The 26,356-nt window shown below is 54.5% G+C and overlaps 1 protein-coding gene across 1 annotated transcript in view; it reads right to left on the reverse strand.

The window, feature by feature from the left end:
• LAMC3 (laminin subunit gamma 3) overlaps positions 1 to 26,356 on the reverse strand; it is a gene marked incomplete at both ends in the record, with an annotated part of 59,628 nt that overhangs the window by 29,168 nt on the left and 4,104 nt on the right. The window contains 7 exons of the mRNA XM_082842098.1: positions 1,845 to 1,981; positions 4,680 to 4,778; positions 6,022 to 6,139; positions 6,219 to 6,407; positions 9,190 to 9,356; positions 12,725 to 12,855; positions 17,250 to 17,554. Of these exons, the coding sequence (XP_082698224.1) occupies positions 1,845 to 1,981; positions 4,680 to 4,778; positions 6,022 to 6,139; positions 6,219 to 6,407; positions 9,190 to 9,356; positions 12,725 to 12,855; positions 17,250 to 17,554 (1,146 nt within the window). The remainder of the gene's footprint in view (positions 1 to 1,844; positions 1,982 to 4,679; positions 4,779 to 6,021; positions 6,140 to 6,218; positions 6,408 to 9,189; positions 9,357 to 12,724; positions 12,856 to 17,249; positions 17,555 to 26,356) is intronic.

Consider the following 26,356-nt stretch of genomic DNA (forward strand, 5'->3'; position numbering starts at 1 on the left):
GGAAGTGGCCAGGTCAGGGTGGGAACCCAGTACCAGTTCAGTCCACCCTCCCTCTGGTGATGGCAGTACACCAGGCACAGTCAGGCACAGAGCAAGTGACCTCCAGAGGGTGCTCTCCAGGGGGGCAGCTGGAGAATATGGTGGAGGCCCAACACCTGGGGCACCCAAGGGGTGAGGAGGGAGGGATGAAGAAACAGAAAGAGGTCAGAAAGGGGAAGTCCGGGGCTCCTCCATGCTAGACTAGGCTCTGCCCCTTGGCTGGCTGTGTGACCCTGGGCAAGTTACTTAACCTCTCTGAAGCCGGTTAGTGCCTCATCTGCAAAATGGAGGCAATGAGGTACTGTGGTCCCGGCAGCAGTTCTCAAGTTGGTTTGAATATCCTGGGAGATCCCTAAGGCTCTTTCAGGGGGTCCATGGCGTCAAACTATCTTCTAAATAACATTAAAATGTTATTTGCGTTTTTCATTCTCTTTCTTACAGTGAGAATTTTCCAGAAGCTACAGGATGTGTGATATCACAACAGACTAAACGGCAGAAGCCGTGGTAAGAATCAGCTGACTTCTATTAAGCCAGACCTTAAAGAGATGTGCAAAAATGTCAAACGGGTAGCACTCTTCTCAAAGTTTTTTGTCTTTTAAAAAGAGCCTTATTTTTCGCAGGCAGAAGTTGTATTTTGTTATAAGTTTACTACGGTCATTCGAAAATGAATTAATACACAGATATTTAAAAACTACTGTTTTAATTTCTAATACAGAAAATATCCGTATAAACAACCCACATAAAGAAAAGGACTTTGAGGTTCTCTAATTTTCAAGAGCATGAAGGGATCCAGAGATCAAAACGTTTGAGAACTGCTGGCCGAGGGTGTTAGTGAGATCACGTGAGATGCTGAGACTGAAGGGCCAAACCCAGGGCTTGGCTCCAAGTGAGGAGGATCGTGATGTTATTCTAGGATCTATAAAATGAGTCCCTTCTGACGCTGACATCCTGGACTACAGCCCAAGTGACCACAAGGTGGTCCCCATTCCAAGCCCCGCTCCGTCCTGCTTTCTGCGTGGTGTCCAGCAGAGGGCGCACTGCTCCCCCTGCATCTGGGGCGCCCCAGAGCCAGCCCTGAGGTTCTAGCTCCCTGGGGGAGATGCGGGGGTGGGGAGACTCAGTGGGCATGGCAGGGACCCACGCAGGCCATGATTTAATGCAGAGTTCAGAGCTCCACTGCTTTCCTGCTCCAAAGATCCACCTGGAGCTGGGGACCCAGGTCCCCACAGCACCCCTGGACCTAGAGAGACCTGCACAGCAGTGAAGAGCAAAACTCGGGAGCTGATGAACCCAAGGTGCCAACAACTAAGTTACGTGACCTTCCTTTTCTGGGCCTCAGGTGCCTCATCTGTAAAATGGGGATGAGAATATCTACCTGCCAGGGAATCCAGGAGGTTCCATGGACATAACGAGCTCAGCATGGTGCCTAGCATATAGCAGGTGCTCAATAAATGGAGGGGATTGAGCCCGGATCCCCAGCACTAGGGGGCCAAGGAGCAACTGGAAATTCCCCCACAGGCTCCAAAGGCTGCCAGGTGCCCACCCCCCACCCCTGCTGGAGGCTGAGGAAGACGGCAGCGGCCAGGAGGGAGCCGAGGGATGCAGGTAGGTGCTGGGGGTACTGAAGGACCCCGAGGCGCACGGCCGGTGTGTGGGCCTGCGGGAGACGCCCGGGCTGGGGCCCGAGGCTGCCCCCTCCTTTCCACACCCACCCATACCACCATCGCAGGATCTCCCCAGAGCAGGACCCAGGACCGCCCGTCCCAGCTGCGCTCGGAGGTGGCTGCAGGGCGGGCACTTCTTACCCCGGCGGAAGTCGGAGAGGATGTGGTGCTCCCGGAAGTGGGCAGCGACCGCACATGCCCTGGAGTGGCCGTAGCAGAAGCAGCTGCTGCAGCCGGCTGGGCTGTGGGACTGCAGGCTAAATGTGCCCGGGCGACATCTGCAATGGAGGCGGACATGCCCACGGGGGCCAGATGAATTGGCTACATTCGGGGGATCCCAGCTAGACTAACCGGAGCCCAGAATCACCGGGGAAAGTTGTTTTAATTTCAGATTTACAGAAGAGTTGCAAAGATTGTAGACACGAGTTCCCATGGCCTCTTCACCCAGCTTTTCCTAATGTTAGCATCTGCCATTACCAGGGTACGTTTATTAAAGCCAAGAAGTTAACACTGATTAACGTTATTTCCTAAACCCCAGATTTTATTAGGATTTCTCCCCCTTTTCCACAAACGTCTGTTTTCTGCTCCAGGATCCCATCCAGGACATGGCATTGCATTTAAAGCTGTCCTTAATCTCATCTGTAACAGCTTCTCGGTCTTTCCTGAACACTTTTGACAGTACTGGTCAGATATTTTGTAGAATGTCCACCATTTGGATTTGTCTGGTGTTTTTCAAGATTAGACTGGGGCTGTGGGTTTGGGGAAGAAACAGAGGCGAAGTGCCTGTCTTCTCACATCATATCAGGGTAAACGATACCTACGTGATGTCACTGGTAATGTATGACATCACTGGTCATGTATGACGTCACTGGCAAAGTTAACCTTCACCATTTAGTTAAGGCGCTGCCTGCCGGGTTTCTTTTCTTTCTTTTTTTAAATATTTATTTGGCTGCGCCAGGTCTTAGTTGCAGCACACAGGATCTTCGTTGCCACGTGCGGGATCTTTTAGTTGCTGCACGCGAACTCTTAGTTGTGGCATGTGGGATCTAGTTCCCTGACCAGGGATCGAACCCGGGCCCCCTGCATTGGGAGTGCGGAGTCTTAACCACTGGACCACCAGGGAAGTCCCTGCCAGGTTTCTCCACTGCAAAACTGCCATATTCTAGCCGTCAAAAAAAGTCACTAAATCTAGCCCAGGGGCAAGGGGAAGGGAATTAATCTCCACCTCTGGGAGGGGGGCAGTAATCAAAGAATCGTGGACCTATGGTGAAAGCACCACAGTAATTAGTAAATATTTTGAGGGAGATATTTGGGGGCCATGCAAATATCCTGTTTCTCCCTCAAGTTCTGCCCACGAATGTCAGCATTCATCAGCGGCTCTGGCCTACAGCGATCGTTACTCTGATATTGTAACAGTACTTTAATAATTCCCTCATCCCTTCTCCATTTCTAATGTGGAATTCTTCTGCCAGGAAGAGTTGTCCCTTCATCCCCCTGTATTTATTTATTCACTCATCTATTTATATCAGTGTGGACTCGTGGATGTTTATTTTATACTTTGGGTTATAATCCGATATTGTTGTTATTTATTTTGTTCCAGCTCTGGGAACTCTTTCAGGTTGGCGCTCGTGTCCGTTTGACACGGGCCCCCATCCTGGTTTGGGGTTTTCTGGGTTTGTCTTTGTCTGGTTTTGTTTTTAAGCACTTCCCTGCTTTCTACAAGTTGCTTCGGGCCCATCCTGTGTTTTCCCCGCCCCAGTCCCAGAATCAGCCATTTCTCCCAGGAGCCCTGCAGAGGCCTTTTACAAACACATATTCCTGGTTTGCACCATGAGGGCTCCATTCGGGCCGACCCAGGTGGAGGAATCCAATTCATAAGAAGATGCCAGTTACCCCAAAGCTGGGCCAGCTCCAACGAACACATCTCACCAGCGCCCCCATCTCACAAACAGGTAAAGTGAGGCTCAGAGGCAGACCTCCTCAAGGTACGAGGCAGTGGAGTAGAGCTAGTGGGATCTAGTCCCCCAACTCCACTCTGTCTCTTCAGCTTGAGGGGTCTTGGGGGAGGAAGACCCAGCAGGGAGTCCACCTCCCACCCCAGGACCCACAGGCCCCGCGTGGACAAGGTGAGAGTCAAGGCCGGGCCTCTTCCTGAACCAGTAGAGGCCCAACGTAGCCCGGCAAGGGTAGAGTCCACAATATACTGCCGTGTCAGGTTCCCATGGCCAGAGGATCAAAGAGGCCCTGGCACACCCCACGCTGGCTGCAAAGGCTTCAGAGGTTGGAGATGAAGCCAGGAAGAGGGGACAGAATGTGCCCAAGGACGTAAACCCACATTTGTCTGCCAGCCCGTTGCTGGGGCTAGGAGGCCCCCTAAACACATCAAGGAGGAAGGGCAGGGAAAAGTCCTTCTGCCTCGTCGAGCCTTAGAAGCTCCGCTTGTACCATGACAGGATGGCAAGGATGGCAAACAAGCTTGAATCTCAGCTCAACTGGTGGGAGCTTCTTGGAGCAGGGCGTAGAGAAGGATTCTGAGGTTACAGTAGAGCTCATGGTAAACTGCTGTGGTCCACTGGTGATGTCTGCCCTGGGTGTGAGATGGGAGGGTTGTGGTAGTGCTCTACTAGTGATGTCTGCCCTGAGTGTGAGATGGGAGGGTTGTGGTACGAGTATCATGTATCTGCTCTCCCTGGATTAGATGGTCTCTCCTATCCTTTCTAGCTCTTTCTTTTCAGGATTCTGAGATAGGGGAAAAAAGATGTATTTTCACAGCTTATGAACTCTCAGTGGTGGTGGGTCAAAGTATAAATGGTATTGTAAAGTCTTTAGATAACTTCCTGGGTGTCAGATCCATGGTGCTCCAGGAAGTGTGCCAGGTGGTGGGGTTGCCCAAGTCTGGGAGGATGATGGCCCCTGCTCCTCCCACCACCACTGAGGTCACTTCCAGCAGGCTTATTACTAGATCGGTTCACCCACCTGTCACACAGGTTGCCTTCCACATTCTCTTTGCAGGGACAGCGGCCACTGCGGGGATCACAGGTGCCCAGGCTGCCAGCGGGATTGCAGGTACAGGGTCTGCCAAAGAGAGAGGACAAGAGGAAAGCGTCCAATGAGCAACTCCAGCGTGGGAACAGCCCACCCTCCTTGGAAGGAATCTCTCTATCCTTCCCCACGCCCGAGAGGAACAGGAGGCAGGCTGACCCAAGAGCCTGCCCCCTGGCTCTACTGTTCCCACTGAGGGAAGGAAGTGACCCACCCACTCACCTGAACAGTGATCCATCCGCCTACCCACCTGCTTATCCGTCCACGCATTCTGTGCATGCTTCCAACCACTGATCCATTTATTCATCCTTCCGTCCTTCTATCCATCCCACCCACCTATTCACTTACCCATCCATGCATTTTCCATCCACCCACCCATCCATCTACCCATCCACCCATCCATCCCCCATCTGGTAAGACACGGTCCCTGTCCTCACAGAGCCTAGAGTCCAGTGAGGATGGACAGGCAAACAGGTAGATGCTGTACTTTGATACAAGCTATGGGAGAGAATGTACAAGAAGAGGCTGTGGCAGCACCAATGAGGTGTCTGGAGCGGAAACAAGGTGGGGAGTGGCACCTTGACTGAAAATTAAAGAATGAGTAGGACTTTGTTCAGACACAGGCCGGGGAGAGGCAGGGTGTTGAGGGAGAAGAGAATGCTCCAGGGTAGGAGAAGTGGCATGTACAGAGGCCCAGAGGCCATAGAGACCCTGGGGAAGCATCCAGGTCCCCACCTAATGGCCAGTTTTATGCCTGAACGACTGAGTATTTTGAGAGAGATCTGAGACTCCCCAAACCTCCCCAATGGCATTTCCACGGCCTTTCAAATATACAAGGAGACTGGTGCACTGAACCAAAGCCAAGATCATTTAATAGTACTTCTGAATTTATAAGGGCTTTATTTGTTTTGGTCATTGTGTATTTTCTCAATCAAGTGATAGTAAAGCATTAGACCCTCCTCTGAGGTCCAGACCCCAGGAGCCCCTGCCCACCTCTGTCCCCCTGGATGCCCCACGAGCACTGCAGACTCAGCCTCTCCCCACCCTGTGCTCCCCTTGCCATGAATGGCCTCCCTTCGCCCAGGTGCCTGAAGCAGAACCCCAGGGGGTCAGCCTTCATCCCTTCCTCCTCTTCCGCCCCCGGGTAACCACCTGCTGCCAACTCTGCCTTCCGAGGGGCTTGGGACTCTCCCTCCTGCTTCCCATCATTCAGTCCAAATCAGCCACTGTGCGCCCTTGCTGGGTCATCTACACCCATTGTCCCCAACGCCCTCACCTGCAGCCGCCCTCACTGAGCGAGTGGAACCCGGGCAGGCAGCGGTCACACTTCCAGCCCGTCACCGTGGGCTTGCAGATGCAGGTGCCGGAGTCATTGCACTGGAGGTGCAGGGAGCCTGGGGAGGAAGGACACAGGGCAGCAGGAGCCCGTGGCGGTGGGCGAGGGTGGGGGCCGGGGCAGTGCGGCCCACTCACCTGCTGGGTGGCAGTCACAGGGCTGGCATGGCATCTGTGGCTTCCAGCGATAGAAGTTCTCCCGGCAGCGCTCACAGTGTGGCCCGGCTGTGTGGTCACGGCAGCGGAGGCAACGCCCACCATGGCCCGAGCTGCGGAAGAGCTCCCGGTCAAACATGCACTCCTCAGAGCGGCCGCTGCAGTTGCAAGCTGTGGGCAGGAGGCGGGGGAGGGTGTGTGAGAGAGGCCGCAGCACATGGTAGGAGGGGAGTATGGGCCAATCGGCTTCCTTGTGGTGAGTGAGCAGGCAGCTGGAGGAAGGGCAAGGATGGAGTTCAGGCCTGGCTTGATCAAGGATCTGGAGACCAGTCAATTGATCTTCCAAAACAGGACACTCTCGAGAACAAAGGGGGCACCATTAATAAATATACCCCCACACAGGACCCTCCCAGGCGAGCCAGGACGTACAGTCACCTGGTCATGGATCACAGACTGGCTACCTCCTCGAGTGGCAGCGTGGCTCCCTCCAAGATCTCCAGTGGATCCTCTGAGCCATAAGAGTATGTGAATCTGATCCCCAGTGACCACGCGGTCACTCAGAAGCATGGAAAATACAAGTCACCTTTCATTCACTCATAAATACGTTTTTTAAACAACATCTTTACTGGAGTATAATTGCTTTACAATGGTGTGTTAGTTTCTGCTGTACAACAAAGTGAATCAGTTATATGTATACATATATCCCCATATCCCCTCCCTCTTGAGCCTCCCTCCCACCTTCCCTATCCCACCCCTCTAGGTGGTCACAAAGCACCGAGCTGATCTCCCTGTGCTATGCGGCTGTTTCCCACTAGCTATCTATTTTACATTTGGTAGTATATATTAGTTCATACCACTCTCTCACTTCGTCCCAGCTTACTTTTCCTACGTTTTTAAAAAGTATGTACCAAAGGGACTTCCCTGGTGGCACAGTGGTTAAGAATCCGCCTGCCAATGCAGGGGACATGGGTTCGAGCCCTGGTCCGGGAAGATCCCATATGCGGCGGAGCAACTAAGCCCGTGCGCCACAACTACTGAGCCTGCGCTCTAGAGCTCACGAGCCACAACTGCTGAGCCCACGTGCCACAACTACTGAAGCCTGCACACCTAGAGCCTGTGCTCCACAACAAGAGAAGCCACCGCAATGAGAAGCCCTTGTGTAGCAACGAAGACCCAATGCCGCCAAAACTAAATAAATAAAAAAACAAAGTACATTCATGTTAAAAAAAAAAAAAAAGTATGTACCAAAGATCGGCTCCGTCTTGGCTCCCGTGGTGAGCCCAGCATGGTGTGGACCAGTGCCCGCACACATGGTCCCACTGTTTGATGGAGGTCAGATGCAGCAAGCAGGTGGATATCCTGCAGGTGAAGGGCTGTGATGGGAGAGGCAGGGAGGCTCCGGGAGGTGAAAGGAGGGCCCTACAGCTGCCTTCCTGGAGGAAGTCACAGCTAAGTGGGACCTGAAGGGTGAGCAGGAAGGAAGTGTCCAGGCAAAGGAGGGGAGGAGAGGGAAGGGAGAGTCCCAGGCAGGAGGGGAGAGGATAGTTGTGGCACAGGCAGAGAAGCAAGGTTCACCCAGTGTGGTGTGGGAGGGTGGCATGTCATGTGATGGGCAGGGCAGAGGGTGGGGACGTTGTGCACTGTGCCGGGACAGGGAGGGGCGCAGGGGCAGTTATGAGGTCAAGGGGTCAGCCAGGGCTTGATCCAGGGAGGCTGGGCAGCCAGCCGTGGTCAGTGGACTTCACCTTGGAGCAAGGGGCTCCGTGGATGAATATCATTGCATCTGCACTTCAGATGTGAAGTGCCTTCAGCTGGGAGGCAGGCGGGGTATGGGGGCTGGGAGGTGGGGGCTTCAGATGCTCAGAGGAGGGGTGACCGGCCGGACCACAGTGTCGGCCATGTAGGACACAGTCGGGTTGGGGGGATGTGAATGCGGCTCAGGGGCTGCCTGGACTGGGGAGCGCGAGGGGTCAGGCACGAAACGCAGGTTCCAGGCTGGGAGGACAGAGATATGACCTCAGGGGTGAGGACCTGACGGGAGAAGCAATTTGGCCTTTTGTGTCCCCACCATGGAGAGAGCCCCAGACTCAGAATGGGTGAGCCAGCCAGCTTCCTTGACCCCGAGAGGACTTCCTGGTGGAGGCAGGCCAGCAAGGGCAGCAGGAACTCATTAGGGCCACAGTGGCCCCGGGAAGCTCCTGCAGACAGCATCCTGTTCCATGGAACAAGCCGTCCTCTCCCCACCCCAGCTCTACATGCCAGCAGCCCAGGAGAACAGTGGGTCCAGAGGCTGAGCCGTCAGGAGCGCCTGCACATGAAGACATGCCTCCTGCCAGCAGCAGAGCCAGGTGGAGTCTGGTGCCCAGCGACGACCAGACACACATGGGAGCCCGGAGCAAGCCAGATGACTGTCGGAGGGCAGGGCTTGTGGACAGAGGGAAGCTGGAGGGGCACGTCAGGCTGGGAGGAGCCCTCCACCCCATGTGCGGCCCCCATCCCTGGAAAAAGTATGATGGCAACATCCTCTCCAGCATGTCTGTGAGGTTAGGCAGTGCCAGCCACATCGCATGGGGGCCGGGGCAGCGAAGGGCTGCCTGGGGGCCTGCAGGAGAGGCTGGGTGGGCAGGTCAGCACCCCAGGACCTGGGGTGGCCTGGCTTTGATCGACAGCTGTGGTTGGAGCAGTTGACACAAAGGAACAAGTTGGGGGTCCTTCTCAGCTCTCCTACCACGCATGCCTCCACCTGGGGAGACTGGGTCTGAGGGGCTGCCTGGGCGGGTGAGGACGCTGCCCCCTCCAGCCCCCGCTAAGCTCCTTCTCATACCTGCACAGGGTTTAGAGCCCCCAAAGCTGCGGCCAGGCCCCCCAGGAGCAGCCCCGCTGCCAGGGATGGGGAGTTTGTCTCCTGGCCTGCACCCCCGGCCTCCGGCCACCGAAGTCCCAGGACACTCACGCAGACACTCGCTGGCCGCCTCGGCTGTGCCCCGGGCCCACGGGCGGTCCTGGAAGAAGGGCAGGCAGCGCTCGCAGTCCGTGCCCACAGTGTTGTGCTGGCATCGGCAGACCAGCCGGCCCTCCTCGTTGGGGCCACACTCGCTGGCGTGCCCGTTGCACTTGCACCTGGGAAAAGAACATGGGGGTGGGGGGTGTCCGGAAGCTGGGGAGGTGCCGGCGGAGAAGGGCTTCATCACCAGGGAGCCCCGCCTTCGGGTGAGCTCCTCATTCTACCGCTCAGCTACGGAGCTTTACTGAACTCCTGCTACGTGCCCGGGGCAACAGTAACGGAACCCACCGCGCTGGGCTGTTCTGAGCTCTGTACACGTGTAAACCCACCGCACCTTCACAAGCCCACAACGATCCCCATTTAACAGACGGAGGAACCGAGGCACAGAGAGGCTGCCCGAGGCCACCCGTCAGTAAAGGTCAAGTTCTCGATGCTGCCACTGAAAGCACCACACCCAGGGGCCGAGGGGGACCCGGGAAGAAGTCATCTCAGTCTCCGGGCTAGAGGGCGGGCCAGCTCTCAGGGCAGGGGGGGGAGGTGGAGGCAGCCAGGGAGGCGCCTCATGCCCCCTCCTTCGTGTCTAAAGGGATGAGAAGGAGATTGCGCCTTACACAGGACGGCCCCCAGCTCATCTCAAGACCCCAGTGAGCCTGTGCCCTTGAGGGCAGCCCTGGGCCTGCCCCACCCCCGCTCCCGCGGAGTCAGACAGGCGGAATCAGCAGGAACGACGGTGCTCAGGGGGCCACACAGCGTGCTCAGCCGAGCCTGACCCAGTGGGGTCATCGCCCCCCTCCCGCGTGGCCAGACTGAGGCACACGGAGGATGGCCAGGGCTCCCAGCCTTCCTCTGTAGCGGCCCCCAACAGAGCACTCAGCTCACATCATGTCTCTGGAGTTTCACCACTGCAGCAGGAGGGGCCATAACTACCCACGTTGCACAGATGAGGAAACTGAGGCTCAGACCATGAGGTGACGAATGCTACGCGGCAGAGCTAGAATCTGAACCCCGTTCTCTCCTACTCCACGCAGACCCTGAGCTCCTAGACACTCCTCTACAGCCACCTGGTGTCTCCTCATAAGCTCTGCTCCACGCTCTGTCCCAAGTGGATGTTGAAGAACCTCTGGCCACTGCCAGTACCCATGGTACTGGGGACACAGGGCTTGGGAGGGTCACAGAGCACTGTTTCCTTGCCTGGCCTCCCTGGGAGCTCAGGGTAGGCAGGTAATGCCCAGAACTTCCGGCAGGGGTGAGGCGGGCACCAGGCAGTCTTGGGACAAGGGACCACCCACGGCCCCAAGGGTATGTTGCCAACACTCCCTCCTCCACGAAGCCCTCTGATCCCAAGGGAAAGAGTGAAAGTCCTACAGGCCACTGTGGGACACAGCCTGCCGGGACACTGCCCCCCAGCCGGCTGCTGGCCTGAGGGTGGTCCAGCTCTGGCAGCTGGGGCCCGGATGTTCTCTGTCCTGAAGCCCCCTGACGGCAGACGCTGCAGCTCACCGCCATCCACCATCCGTGGAGAGGCCCTGCTCCCAGGCGGTTTGACCTGAATCAAGTGTGGGAGTGGCGGGGGAGGAGGAGAAGCAGAGGGGCCCCCACAGACACCCCCCATTTCCCCTTCACTCCCGAGCGCCAGCCTCCAGAGGGTGCAGACACCCTGCGTGTAGGCAGCTGCGCCCGTGCTCCCTTCCCAGACATCTTCATCTCTCCGAACGCCACCTAAACGTCCTTGAATTTTGGAAGCCCCTTGCCCCCTACCCCCATGGGCCACCACTACCACGTGGAGCTGGCTTCCCACCCTAAATAGCTTTCAGATCCACACCTCTCCCATCCTACCACCAGCTCCTTCTCTCTCCTCTCATCTGCCCCCCTGCGATGTCAAGGGTTGGGGTGTCTCAGAAATCTAACCCTGTCACTACCCTGGCCAAATCCTCAGCAGCTTCCCACTGAATGCATAAACTTGGTCCATGGCCCCGACAATCTCCCGGCCGTCTCCACGCCCCCTGTTCCAGCTGCAGAGCTGTTGCCTCGTTCGTCAAGCCTGGGTCTCGTACATGCTGGCTCTTCCACCTGGGATGCTCGCCCCTCACATCTCCAGCCTCGCCGGGTCCCCATCTGCAGGGTGGTCCCCCTGACCTCCCGCAGGGTCTCCATCTGCAGGGTGGTCCCCCTGACCTCCCGCAGGGCCCCCATCTGCAGGGTGGTCTCCCTGACAGCCAGCATACCCTGCCCTGGCTTCCTATCCTTGTTAATCTGGGGCGTGCGACATTACTGGGGACTGATCTGGTTCCTGTCTGCCTGGGGCGGGAACACATCTGTCTCCTCTCTCCTTTCCAAGAAGGAGCCTGATGAGGGAGTGTTTACATTGAAGACGTCATTTGTGCCTGGAGGGCCCAGTACCAGGTGGCCACGTGTGTACAGGATGGCCCCTGCTTCGTGGAGAGGCGAGATGCTTAAACTACAATGTGCACTGATCGAAGCTGGAGGAGTATGTAGGCCAGGACCAGGGGTCCCAACGGAACAGCCCGACTCTCCTCACATGAGAAGGGTGTAGAAGTGCGGGGCCCCCCTCCTCGGTGACCTTTCTGGGTCACTGGCCGTGGGGCTCTGGAGTGGCCTGAACCGTTGGTACTGTTTGGAGATGGCTCAAAGCCTTATTAAACATGCTTGGGGCTTCCCTGGTGGCACAGTGGTTGAGAGTCCGCCTGCCGATGCAGGGGACGCGGGTTCGTGCCTCAGTCCGGGAAGATCCCACATGCCGCGGAGAGGCTGGGCCTGTGAGCCATGGCCGCTGAGCCTGTGCGTCCGGAGCCTGTGCTCCGCAACGGGAGGGGCCACAACAGCGAGAGGCCCGCGTACCGCAAAAACAAAAAAAAACATGCTTGGGTCCCCAGGAAGCCCTACTCTACCCAAGTTTACCGTAAGATTTGGGGAAGAATGGGGTTGATGGGCTCCATCAGTTATAAGCTCATGAGTGCTGATGAAAGAAGCAAAGCTTTGAAAGCCTGGGGTCCCGCGCCTGCTTATGGTCACTGTTAACCAGCTTCATTTGTCCCACAGAACGGTGGTCCGACTGGAAATTTAAGCAGGTTCTACGTGTTAGACGAGAGTGTGGAACATTGCCCCACACGGGCACATGTGGCATGAATGAATGTACTGTCAGATGCAAAAAAAAAGGAAGAAAGAAAAGAAAGGGGGACGGACCACCAGGAAGAGGGAACCACAGGTGCAAAGGGCTGGTGTGTCCCGCTGACGGCAGCGGAAACACAGCTGACGTGGGAAAAGCAGCAGGAACGGGGCTGAGAGGCGGGAGGCAGGCGGGTCACGGAGGCCTCGAACGCCGGGCCCGGGAACCAGGATCCTGCTCTTCTCCCCGCCTGGAGCACCAGAAGTGTTTTCTTTACCCTCCACGGTAGCCACCGGGTGAGCCCACGTGGCAGCCACCCCTTCCAGCGTCCCGGCCGCTGCCCGGCTTCCCGCCTACCTGCCGCCCACAGAGAAGTCGGACACGGCGTAGTAGTAGGACTGCAGCACCTTGGGGTCCTTGAAGATGTCATCCCCAAACGTGTTGAGCCGGTCTAGGGAGATGAGGAACTCGGTGCTGGTGACCCAGTCCTGGCGGACAAGATGCAAGGGAAAGGGCTCCATCAGCAGGTTCCTGAGTGTCTGCCAGCTCCCCGGGGTATCTTCTGGGACACAGGGACACGCCAGACACAAACAAATTCCTAGAACACTGCAGAAATAAGGAGCCTGTGCTTTTGGGTCACACCAACCTGGATGCCCAGCCCCTTCCTAACTGTGCAACTTTGGGGAATTTGCTCAATGTCTCAGAGCCTCCATTTCCCCATCTGTGAAATAGGACAAGGAATAATGTCGGCTCCAGGAGGGTGCTGGAGGAGGACGGCCAGTGTCAGCAGCGGGGCACGGAATCTGGCACGTGGTCGAGGTGCCGGAGCAGCCCATCTAAAACCGTGTCACGCAGGTTACCTGACTCCTCAGCGGGACCGCACCCCCACCCTAGAGGGCAGCTGAGGGAAGATGCGTCCCAGCGCCCTGGCGTGGGGTGGGCCCTGGGTTTACAGGCTTCTCACGTTCCAAGTATCAGGCTCCCACAGACAAGGCACCTGCCCCAGGTGACATCTGTTCCACCAGAACACAGCCCCAAGAGAACAAGGACTCAGGGCCCCTGGTTCTCGCTGCACCCCCAGCCCGGGCTCTGCCGGGTGCACGGCAGGCACTCGATAAATACCTGCTGGTGGCGGAATGAGAGGCTTCCCCCTGGAAGAGCTGGTGGGGGGTGGGGGAGAGCCCACGTGAACGCTGACATTTTCATCTGCCTGCTGTTATAATCAGAGGCAGCTCTAGCTGAATGTTAATCAGCATTTTAATTCAGCCCAGCAGCTGCTGGTTTAGCAATCAGGCTCATCAGGACAGAAAATGAACTGGCGAAGTCTGACTTCTCACCCCAGCGTGACTCAGGCCAGCGGGCCTCTCCGATCCCCTTGGGCTCAGCAACTCTCGAGCCCGTGGCCTGGGGCCCAGGGCCTCTGCCTGAGGACGCTTCAGCCAGGGAGGGGTCCAGGGCCAGAAAGCTTCAGAGGGGACCTCAGCGCTCAGCTGAGTTTATAAACCTCCGGGGAGTCACTCCCTGAATCACTTCTCAAACGTCAGTGTGCATTCAGGGATCAGGTTAAAATGCAGCTTCTGATCAGAGGTGGGGCCTGAGACTCTGTATTTCTACACGTGCCCAGGTGGTACTGATGCTGCTGGTCGGTCCCTGAAGCAGCTGAGGAGCAAGGGGGCTAAGGCCCGGGGTGGGAACCCAGCAGAGCACAGCTGATGGTCTAAGAGTCTTTTCTTTCTGCAGAAAAAGTGCCCCTAGAGAACCCAAACCAGCGGATGTCCAAGCTGGAAGGTGCAGTAGCTGACACGTATTGTGTGGTTATGGCTCAGGTCCTCACCATAACCCCACAGGGAGGTGTTATTCTTACCCATGCTTTACAGATGAGAAGACTGAGGATCAGTGAGGGTAAGTACTCTGCTTCCTAGTTGCACGGCTGGTGCACGCAGAGCTGGGATTCGGGTCTATCTGACCCCAGGGTCCCAGCTTTCGCTACTAGGTAGCCTGCCTTCCTGCATCTACTCCAACGCCCTCATCATCCTAATGGAGCCCAGAGGGCAATGACCTGCCCAAGGTCTCGGCCTGCAGCGACCCCTCTTTGGGTTCCTGCATCTGCTTTGCAGCCTATGACCTGCTCCATCAGTCTTGAAGACAATGGTGATAGGAACAGCATCAAAATCTCCCTGAGACACCAGCAAGGGAGCTGGGAGAGAGAAGGGGAATTTGTTCCCTTAGCCCAAACTGTACGGGTCACTCCCCGATGCCTTAGAGGTAACTCTGGGGGCAAATTGGAGCCCCAGTACGCAGAGGCAAGGACCTCGTGCAACTTGCAGTGGCCCAGCTAAAACTACAAGTGGGCTCTCGGGTTGACTCTGGACAGACGTGGGAGCCAGGATGCAGCGTTAACTGCAGAAGCGGCAGGCAGGAGCTTCGTCTCCAAGCAGCCCAGAGAGGGTCAGCCTTCTCCCCAAGGTCCTTGGCCCCCATGGAGGACAGAGGGACCCAAGACACAGCAGCCGCATGGACACATCCCTCGTTACCCCACACCCCCAAGGCTCCACGTCCTTAGAGGAAGCGCCACCGTGGGGGTGCCCAGAGGGGCGAGAAGGGGAGGGGGCGGCTTGGCTTTTTCTGTCCTTCTCTGACCTTCTCTGTCCTTCTGCCTGGGGGCTGCAGGGGTCTCATTTCTGAAAAGGCTGTTTTCCCGTTAGGGACAGCATCCAGGACATAAGTGGCAACGAGTCAGGGGGCCCCTCTGTCCAGATAGCACAGATGCAGGCAGAGCAGGTGCCCCACCCTTGTGCTTGTCTTCAGATGCCCTTGGCCAATGTTTTCTGATCTACAGAGCTTGGAGCCCCATGGAGAAGAAATTGTCATTTTCAACAGAATCATGTGATGAGCACAGGTGAACTTTTTTTTTTTTTGTGGTACGCGGGCCTCTCACTGTTGTGGCCTCTCCCGTTGGGGAGTACAGTCTCCAGATGCGCAGGCTCAGCGGCCATGGCTCATGGGCCCAGCCGCTCTGCGGCATGTGGGATCCTCCCAGACCGGGGCACGAATCCGTGTCCCCTGCATCGGCAGGCGGACTCTCAACCGCTGCGCCACCAGGGAAGCCCACAAGTGAACGTTTTTAATGGGATAAGCAGGGCCTGGGCGTCTGGAGATGAGACTTTGTGCCAGAAAGGATTAACCTTACCTGAGAGAGTTCTGACCTTTGCCCCCCACTCCTGGGGGGTCACCTGCAAGCCCTCAGAATGTCCTCCTTGATAAGAGTAACTTTGTTCACCTGGGGCCCTGGGCCACCCCAGATGGTCAATGCTGACAATGTGATTTATGGGGAGGCCTTGGGCCACACAGAATCCGCCTGCTCTCTGGAGGGGCTGGAGATCAAGGTCAGCCATAGGCTGTCCGCCATGTGCATGTGGCTGGACTCCAAGGGACGGGGAGCTTCCCTGGTTGGCAATGCACTTGTCACATGCAGTTGCTGGGAGAAATCAGCACTGTCCCCACGACTCCACTAGGAGAGGACACCCAGAAGCCCCATGCCTGGTCTCTCCTGGACCCGTCCCATGTGCCTGTTCCCTTTGTTGGTTTCAGTCTCTATCCTTTCCCTGTAATAAATCGTCACCGTGAGTACAGCGGCTTTTCTGAGTTCTGTGAGTCCTTCCAGTGAATCACTGAAGCTGAGGGTGGCCTTGGGGACCTCAAGCCAGCTGACACCGTGTTTTCTTTTGCTGGACAGCCTGGGTGGGGCACAACCTCTTTCTGGGCCTCAGTGTTCCCTCCAGAAACAAACGGGATTCTAATCCCAGCCCCCTCATTATCCCAGACAGGCAAAGGAAATGCTCTGAATATGTCGAGGGAAGAAGAGAGCAGTTTTTCTCGGAGAGGTCTGTCGGAATGCAGGGAAGTGGACTAGAGGGCCGTCCAATGCCCCAAAACATCAAAAAGACCACCACCTCCACAGATGAACCGTCACTGACGCACAGAAACGTGGACATGCGTGGGTGCTAATCCTGGTAGGGCCACAAGGCTGAGCAGACCCAGGTGGGCAGGATGGGGGCCCTGTACGGATGCGCACAGCCACAAGCCTGCCATGCTCTCTGCCATAAGATGGGTGAGCTCACGAACTCTTATCTTCAAAGCGTGAGTGAGCATCTCTTCTAGGACACGCACTGTGCTGGTCACTTTACAGTTGGCTGTCCAACGTGGCAGCTGCTGGCCCCATGTGGCTGTTTAAACTTCATTAAAATGAAAATTCAATTCCTCAGTCGTGCTAGTCACATTCCATGTGTTCTACAGACAGACACGTGGCTTGTGGCTACCATACCGGAGGGTGCTGCTAGGGATAATTTCTGTCGCTGCAGGAAGTTCTGCTGCGTAGCTCTGCCTGACAGCACAGATCCCAGGACTCTGTGACTCCAAACTCACGTTCTTTTCGTGTTTTCCCTTTTATCCCCGTCACAGCCCTTGGAGACACACAGGGCAGGCAACGCCATCCATCACAGAGGGGGGAAGCGGGGCTCCCAGCAGGGAGTTCTAGCAGAACCTCCAGCTAGGAGTCAGGACCCTCAGGGTCTGCGCTGGGCCCTTCCACCAACCCACGTGTGCCCTTGGGAAGTCCTTTCCCCACACCTGCCAAAGAAGGGGTCAGCTGAGTTGGTGGCTGTCACAGGGCACCCTCTTCCATCTATTTCATTATCAGTCATCCACAAAAGATTCAGATACAACAAAAGCTTCTGTTGTTTCAAATCTGAAAACCACAGGAGGTCTCACAGTCCCCTGTGTCGTCCTGCCCTTTTAGACTTCCCCGGGGTCCCCTGGACCCGAGTGTCCAGCCCAGCCCCTGCCCCAACCCGGCCCCCGCCCAGCCCCACTCCTCTCTGACCTGCAACACGGGGCTCTCCTCAAAGTTGTAGGCACTGGGCCGGCCCTCCAGGGTGGAGAAGGCCACGTTGCCCCCGCTCAACGGGGAGATGTCGCTGAACTCGGAGGTGCAGAAGGCCACGCGCTCATCCTCGCCGGGGCGCAGGTACTGGCCCTCGGGCTTGCCGTAGGTCGTCTGGCAGGAGGCGCTGTAGTACTGGTAGGGCTCCCAGGGACCGCCGGCCCGGGTGCGCTTGTAGATGGCGAAGCTCTCAGGGCGGCTGGTGTGGAACTTCAGCCGCACGTAGGTGATCTCGTAAGCTTTCCCTGCAGTGGGAAGACATGGACCCATTTTACAGAAGGGAAGGGAGCGTCAGAATCCTGGTCCAGGGAGAGCAGAACGGCTGTGCTGCGTATACTATCTTGGATGGATCGTTAGAGGCTGCCTGGAGCACTGTGCTGGATGTGCCATGATTAATTAGTGATGCCTGTCAAGGACACAGGAGAGGACAATGCTGGCATGCTGCCCAAGTACTTGCCATCCCTTAACTAGGCCCGTTTGTCTCCCTGCACAGGAATCTGCAGAGTAACACCCCTGACAGGCAGCCATCTCTTTCTGCTCAACTATCTCCAGCAATGGGATGTTGCCACATCCTGAAGAAGCCTGCTCTACCATTAGAAAGTCATTTCTTTCACTACACTCCAATTAACCAAACCTTCCACCTGTGCGTTTTGGTCTCATTCCCTTCCAGTGATTTTAGACCCCTGGAGTCTGGAGACATGCCTGTTTCAAGCCCCCCCAAATCCTAACACAACCCCCCCCGAACCCCTCTCTGTCTCCTGCTTCCATCTAACTTCTGTTTGATCCAAAGTTCTTAAGAGAAGTCTGTATCTGTTGGCCCCATGGTCTCATCTCCCGATTTAACCCTCAGTCCACTGCAATGCAGCTTCTCTGGGTCGCTCGATAGAAACTGCTCTTGCAGCCAGAGCCCCTTGCGGTCACAGCCAGGGGACCACACCTTGCCTTACTTCCTGGGCCATAGATCATCGCTGTTCCTTGGAAGCCCCCTCCCCAGGCCTCCGTGCAGCCCACACTCCTGGCCCTGCCTCCTGGGTCTTGCTCCTGGGCTGCTCCTTCCAGCCCACCCTGGGTCCCCTTCTCGGCCCCCTCTGCTCACTCCCCCCCTCAGTGGCCTCTCCATCGGCTTTAGTCCTGCTCCCCTCCCCAACCCTGCTGACATCAAATGTGGGGTCTTCAGGCCACACCCTGCCCTCCTCTCTGCCCAGCTGCTACCTTTATGCCGCAGGAGCGCTCACAATGGCTCCAGATCCCCCAGAGTTACTCAGAGCTGGGAGGCCGGGATGGGAAGGGGCATGCGGCTGGGGAGCAGGGAGGGTGGGGAGGACAGCCGCCTACATCCTCATCTGCCCCGACAGGTGTCAGCAAGTAATGCCTAAGAACAGAAAAACCAATGGACTAATGAACGAATGAATGACCAAGAGAGGGAGGGAGCCCTCCCATTCCCCAGAGCAGCACAGAACTTCTCTCCACCCCTTTCCCACATCTGCTTTCTTCCCTCTGGCTGTTCTGCCCTGGTCCCAGATACCCCAGGAGGCCTTTCCCACTGCTGCCACCTCTGTCACTGTCCACAGTCTCCCTGATGCACTGAGGAGAAGTCACTTCAATCCTCTGTTTAAACATCTCGGCCCAAAGTGAGAGCTAAATCTATAAAACTCTTACAAGAAAATATAGGAGTAAATCTTCATGACCTGGGTTAGGCAAAGCCTTCTTAGATGTGACACCGAAAGCACAGCTGACAAAGGGAAAAAAACAGATGAATTGAACTTCATCAAAATCAAAAAATGTGTCCTTCTAAAGACACCACTGAGAAGAATGAAAAGCCAACCCACAGAATAGGAGAAAATATTTGCAAAGCATTAAATCTGTTAAGGAATTTATCTAGAACATTTAAAGAATTCTTACAACTCAAAAATAAAAAGACAGATAACCCGGGAATTCCCTGGAGGTCCAGTGGTTAAGACTCGGCGCTTTCACTGCAGGGGGCACGGGTTCGATCCCCGGTCGGGGACCTAAGATCTCGCACGCTGTGCAGCGCAGCCAAAAAGAAAAAAAAACCACAGATAACCCAATTTAAAAATGGAAAACAGAAAAAAGGATCTACGTAGGCATTTCTCCAAAAAAGATATATCAATGGTCAATGAGCACAGGAGAAGATGCCCAACATCGTTAGCCAGACCAAAACCACAATGAGATACCACTTCACTCCCTTAAGATGGATAAAATAAAAGAGACAGACAAAAATAAGTGTTGGCAAGGAGGTGGAGAAATCGGAAGCCTCGTACACAGCTGGTGGAGATGTAACACGGTGCAGGTGCTTTGGAAAGCAGTCTGGTGGTTTCTCAAAATGTTAAACACAGAGTTACCACATGACTCAGCAATCTCACTCCCAGGCGTGTACCCAAGCGAAATGAAAACATACGTCCTCACAAAAACCTGGACACCAATGTTCAGAGCAGCAGTACTCATAAAATGCAAAGAATGGAAACAACTCAAATGTTTGTCCACAGATACATGAATAAATAAAAGGTGGTATGTCATACAAAGGAATAGCATTTGGCAAGGAAAAGGAATAAAGTCCTCACACATGCTACAGTGTGGATGAACCTTGAAAATATTGTGATAAATAAAAGAAGCTAATCCCAAAGACTATATAATGTATGATTTCACCTATATTAAATGTCCTGAACAGGCAAATCCAGAAGGACAGAAAGTAGATTCGTGGTTTTCAGGGCCTGGGGTGTTGGGTGAATACTTGGCAGGGGGAGGTGACTGCTAATGGCACAGGGTTTCTTTGGAGGTGATAAAAATGTTGAAAAATGGATTGTGGTGATGAGTATACAAGTCTATGAATAGTACTAAAAAGCACTGAATTGGTCCTCACATCCATGAGGGTGGCTATTATTTTTTAAAAAAACAGGTAACAGGGACTTCCCCGGTGGTCCAGTGGTTAAGACTCCACGCTCCCAATGCAGGGGCCCCGGGTTCAATCCGTGGTCGAGGAACTAGATCCCACATGCATGCCGCAACTAAGACGTGGCACAGCCAAAGTAAGTAAATTAAATAAATAAATAAATATATTTTAAAAATCAGATAACAGTAACAAGCACTGGTGAGGGTGTGGAAAAGTTGGAACCCTTGTGCACCGCTAGTAGGAGTGTAAAATGGTGCATTTGCTTTGGAAAACCGTTTGGCGGTTCCACAAAAAATTAAAAATAGACTTACCATATGATCCAGCAATTCCACTACTGAGTATAGACCCCAGAGTACTGAAAGCAGGGTCTTGAAGAGATATTTGGACACACATGTTCATAGCAGCATTACACACAATAGCCAAGACGTAGAAGCAACCCATGTGTCCATCAACAGATGATGAATAAACAAAATGTGGTCCAGGGACTTCCCTGGTGGTGCAGTGGTTAGGAATCCGCCTGCCAATGCAGGGGACACGGGTTCGAGCCCTGGTCCGGGAAGATCCCACATGGCGTGGAGCAACTAAGCCCGCGAACCACAACTACTGAGCTTGCGCTCTAGAGCCCGCGAACCACAACTACTGAGCCCTCGTGCCACAACTAAAGAAAGCCCGCGCGCAGCAACGAAGACCCAACGCAGCCAAAACTAAATTAATGAATTAAAAAACAAAATGTGGTCCATCCACCCAGTGAAATCGTATTCAGCCTTAAAAAGGAAGGAAATTCTGACACATGCTACAACATGGATGAACCCTGAGGACATGATGTGAAGCAAATTAGGCCAGTCATCAAAAGACAAATACTATATGATTCCACCTATATGAAGCCCCTAGAGGAGTCGAATATATGGAGACAGAAAGTAGAATGGTGGGTAAGGAGAGAGAGTAATAGTATTTAATGGGGACAGAGTTTCAGTTTAGGAAGATGAAAAAATTCTGTGGGTGGATGGTGGTGAATATACAACAATAATACAACAGTGTGAATATACTTAATACCAGTGAAATGTACACTTAAAAATGGTTAAGGTAATAAATTTTATGTTATGTGTATTTTACCACAATAAAAGAAAAAACTGCGGCAAAATTATACATATTGGCCCCTTGGGAATGCAGTGTGGTGACACAGATGAAGGGCCATGAAAATATTCCTGGCCTTTGGTGAAAAAAAAAAAAAATCCCACTTCTGGGAATTCGAACAAGGCATGGGACCTAAATCAAGAAGTTCATCAAGGAATTGTTTTATAATAGGGAAAAAAGTGGAACCATAAGGATTCAATAAATTGTAGGGATAAACTCACAGGATGATTGAAACCACGGAAGCAGCTGACAATGAGTTTATATTACATGGGAAAGTGAAAATGTTGAATGAAAAAAAAGACAAACGACCTTACGTTTAGAATCGTCAGATGATATTTAAAAATCCCTAAAGGAGCAGAAAAGAAAGACATCGAATGCATAAGCATGACTGTCCTCAGGGCAGAGGACTCAGTGACTTTTCTTCCCTTTTCAAGTGTTCTACATTTTCCCAATTTTTTCTCATGAAGTTTGTTCTAATTTAAAAACTGGAGAAAACACAAATTAAAAAAAAATTTAAAAAGCAACCGCCTTGCCATGTTCTGTTTTAAGATGCTTTTCAAAGTTACATTGCAGCACAGCCTGGCACTGTCACTCCAAGCCCCTTCAAAGAAAGCATGTGTTGCCAACGGAGCCGGCGTCTGGGGCGGCCGCTTCTGTTCTGAGCAGGCGTCAGACCTCGGAACCAGGTGAGGACTCGCCCCAGGTGCGCGTTCACGAAAGGATGCTGTGTGGAGGTCGCTGTGGGTCCACAGGCCCAGATTCCTCTGTAAACATCTAGCAGCCAGACACCTCTCAGGAGGGGAACTTGGAGCCACTTAAAAGGTAGCTGGCAGCTAGAAGCGTGATTGGAAAAAGGCGGCCACCGGGATTTCATGCAACACCGCACACTAGGAAACATCGCGGCTTTTCCCTTTCCTTGCCAAGCCAGGTGCGAGAAGATGCAGGTACGTCACAGAGGCGCGGCAGGGACTTTCTGTTACAAGAGTTAACAGAAGGGCCAAGAGTTAATTAGAAGGGCTAAGAAAGCAACTTAATCCCTGCTTTGCGATGAAAAGGTTTCTGCCAAAGGCAACCCGAAGCCTGGGGAAGGAACTGGCCCTGAGATCTTCTGAACAGTGACAAGAATTAAATTTGCAGCCTCAACCCAGACCCTTGCAAGCTCCAGGGGCCAATGAAGCTTCAGGGTGATTGAGACAGGTGTGCTCCCATCAAAAAAGCTGGGCCAAAACGTCATCCCCACCTGTTAACTGCGGAGTGACACTGCTTGGGACCACATGGATCTCAACTCCCAGCCACCCAATAGGCTGTTCCCTCCGCTCCTCACCTGGCTGGCTTCCGTGCATCCCTGCTCATCCCACTGGTTTAGCAGACTGATCAAATGCCCCAGCCTGAGTCCTGTGTGGAACACCTTTCTCCCGCCTTCCCTGATGGCTACTCATCCCTGGAGCTGTGGGTATGGGTGCCTCACTGGTGCTCCCCAGCTGCCCTGAGCCTCTTCACCCTGTTCTGTAAAGACCTGCTCATCCGTCCCACTAGTCTGTGCCCTCCTTGGGATGGGGCAGTGAATCCTCAGAGCTGAGCACAGTGCCAGGTACACAGCAGGCGCTCCATAAATGCTTGCCAGATGAAGCATGATTTGTACCTTTAAGGAGGTTACAATCCAGTGAACAAGTGGAGACAGGCAGGCCTGACAACATGACTGAGGCTGTCACAGGGTTCTGCCAATCACGACCCCCCGAATGAGTCTGCTGAACAACAGCCAGCATTTAGTGAGCACCTACTATGTGCCAGGCACCTTGTTAAGTGCTCTATGTACACTCTATCTCAGAGACCCCCAAACAGTTCCATAACCGTGCACATCTTACTAACAAGGAACCCGAGGTTCAGGCAGGAGAAAGGGTCTCGCACAAGGTCACGTAGAAAACAGCTGAGTCTCTGCTCAACTACAGGCTTGTCTGCCCTCAGGTTGCCGAACCAGCCACCCCTCCATTCAATGCTCAGAGAGAAAGGGCTGCCCAGGAAGGAGGTGCCAGTGCCCGTGAAAACTGCAGAGGTCGCCCAAGCCAGCACCAGGAACACCAAGCCACGTCCTCTCCAGCCAGCTGGGACGTAAAGCCCAACAGGAATGACACCAGGGCGGCCATAAAAGCAGGCTGGCCCACATCCGGCACTGACCGAGCAGAACGAGCTCCGAAGGAGAGGCTTATTTTGGGAAAATGGAAACAAAACAAAGCCCTTTAATTGGAGCCATCTGGGGAGCAGTGGCCTGGGGATGGGGCTGGAGGGGACAGGGTGGGGAGCTGAGCGGAAGTGCGTGGGCGAGGCTGCCCTGCCCACTGTGGGCATGAGAACCAGGTGGGGAGAGCCGCTCCCAGCCTGCAGGAGGCATCACAGCAGGGCTCCTCCGCCCTAGCATCTGGCCATCCACGGTTCTCGTCTTCCTCTCCCATCCTAGCTCTTGGCAATTTGGGGCTCGCTGAATCCCTGTGAAGAGCTGGGGAATCCCTGTGACCACAGTGCCAGACACCATGAGAGCCTGGCTGAATCAGAGCCAGGCCCACGACAGTTCCCTCAACTTTGGGCCAAGAGTCTAAACCTCAAATATGGATATCAAGATTGTCAAGCCTATTGTCTAACCTGGGGAGTGTGAACAGATTTCGTCTGACTGATTATTGCCTGATTATTGTGTTAAGAAGGATTCTGAGGTCCAGTCTGAATGGAGCCATGACTGAAATGTACAAACTACAAGTCTGCCAAGAGAGGTGTCAGGGCATTTAAGACCATTGCCATCTATCAGGGAACAGATGAGGGGCTGAGTGGGAATGATGGAGAGGAAGGCAAAGACAAGGAACATTCCAGAGAATGATCTAGTGATCTGGCGAATGCTGAAGTCAAAGGATGAGGAGGGAAGAACTGCAGTGGATTCCTGAGTTCCTTGCTTTGGTGCATGGAGAGACGAGGGGGAAGGAAGAAGGATGCCTTTACTTTTTAATTTTAAATATATACATATAACATAAAATATATATAACATAACATAATATATATAACATAACATTTACCATCTTAATCATTTTTAAGCATACGGATCACTGGTATTAAGCACATTCACACTGTTGTGCAACCGTGGCCACCATCCATCTTCAGAACTTTTTCATCTTCCCAAACTGAAACTCCATACCCATTAAACACTAACTTCCCATTCTTTGCTCCCCCAGCCCCTGGCAACCACCATTCTACCTTCTGTCTCTATGAATGTGACTCGTTCAGGGACTCATATGAGTGGAATCATAGAGTGTTTGTCCTGTGTCTGGCTTATCTCCCTGAGCATAATGTCTTTGAGGTTCATCCACGTAGCAGCATGTGTCAGAACCTCCTTCCTTCTAAAGGCTGAAAAATATGCCATTGTACGGCGGTGCCACATTTTGCGTATTCATTCATCAGTGGACACTTGGGTTGCTTCCACTCTTCAGTTATTGTGAACGATGCTGCTATGAATATCGTTTACACGGTGCACCTTTACTTTTGGACCCTAAGTTTGGGGCCCATGCGTGACATTCAGCGGTCGGCTTTCAGGAGGATGCTTGAATGACCTGGTCAAGGGCTCAGGTGGGAGACTGGGCTGGAGGTGCAGGTGGAGCCCCAAATGTCGACCATGATCCCAACAGGCAAAGCCAGGGGCATGAGATGGAGAGAGGGCACAGCTGGTGGCAGGGCTGGCGGGGAGATGAGAGAGAGCAGGGGAAGGGAGGCAGGTGAAGTGGCTGGAGCCCTGGGGTGCCCAGGTGCGAGGCAGGGCCAGGAGGAAGGGCAGAGCTACAGCTTAAGAGTCTGGGATGGATCTGGAAGGCTGGGGAGTTATTCATTCATGCGTTCATCCACTCATTCCTTGTTTCCAGGGAGGAAATACAGTGTAGCCATGATGTGCTGGGGTTCACATCCCCGCTCCACTGCTTAGCAGCTCTGTTGCCTTGGGCAAAAGACCTAACCTCCCTCCAGTGAAATGGGCAAGTGTCTTGAACACAGTGACTCCATTTCCCCATTTGCAAAATGGGCATCACAGTAAAAGGGCTTCATGAGTAAATGCCTGCAAAGCACTTACCACAGTCCCCGGCACACGCATGACTAAATGCTGTCATTCCATCCATCCACCCAACCAACAGCACCACTGTGCAGGGGGCCCTGCCCTGGGCGCTGGGGTGCAGCTGTGAAAACAAGCATTCCCTCTGTAGCCTGGAGCCAGTGATGGACACAAACAACTCACGCCTATGATCTAGACTGTGACGGGGGAAGGGTGAGGGGCTGCAAGAGCATACAGGCAGGCTCTCTGCCCAATCCTGGGGGCTGAGGGCTTCCTGTAGGAGGTGACCTCAAAGCCTAGTGGGGCAGATAGTGGCCTGTCCGCTGTTGCATCCCCAGGGCTTGGTACAGGGACTGGCACGCAGTAGGCACTAGGCTGTTCTGTTTATGAATGAGATACGGGTTATCCAGGAGAAGGCGGGAACAGGAAGTTTTGCCGGGCAGATGCAAGAGCAAAGGCAAAGACCAGGAAGACAGAGGCAGTCTCGGCCCATCCTCAGCCCTGCTGAAGCGCAGCTGGTGCAGCCAGAGCGGGAGGGGAGGGAGGGGAGATCTGGAGGCTGCCTGCATCCTTCCTGGGCTTTGGGACTTCCCACTCCTGCAACGGCTGGGTCCATCCTGAGCCCAGATGGGGGCGAGGCCAGCCAGGGCCAGCTGGGCCCAGGGCCATGGGGGGCTGCTTCTGCGGTAGAGGCTAATCAGGGCCGCTGCCTTGACCCCTGACCTGACTGGGGCCCGGCATTCCAGCCAGAACCCCCAGGGAGAAGGAAGGAGGACTTGGCGCCCCGGTGCTGGCCTCGTCCAATGCAAACACGGCCGCCCACTCGACAGGAAGACGCAGTGGAGTCAAAGCTCAGGAGACCCAGCCGGCGTCGGGCTCCACCAGGGCCGGCAGGTCCTTCTGACGTCCAGCTCCCACTGGGCC

This window comes from Leucopleurus acutus (genome assembly GCF_964270905.1).
Source record: "Leucopleurus acutus genome assembly, chromosome: 7".
Taxonomy (NCBI): domain Eukaryota; kingdom Metazoa; phylum Chordata; class Mammalia; order Artiodactyla; family Delphinidae; genus Leucopleurus; species Leucopleurus acutus.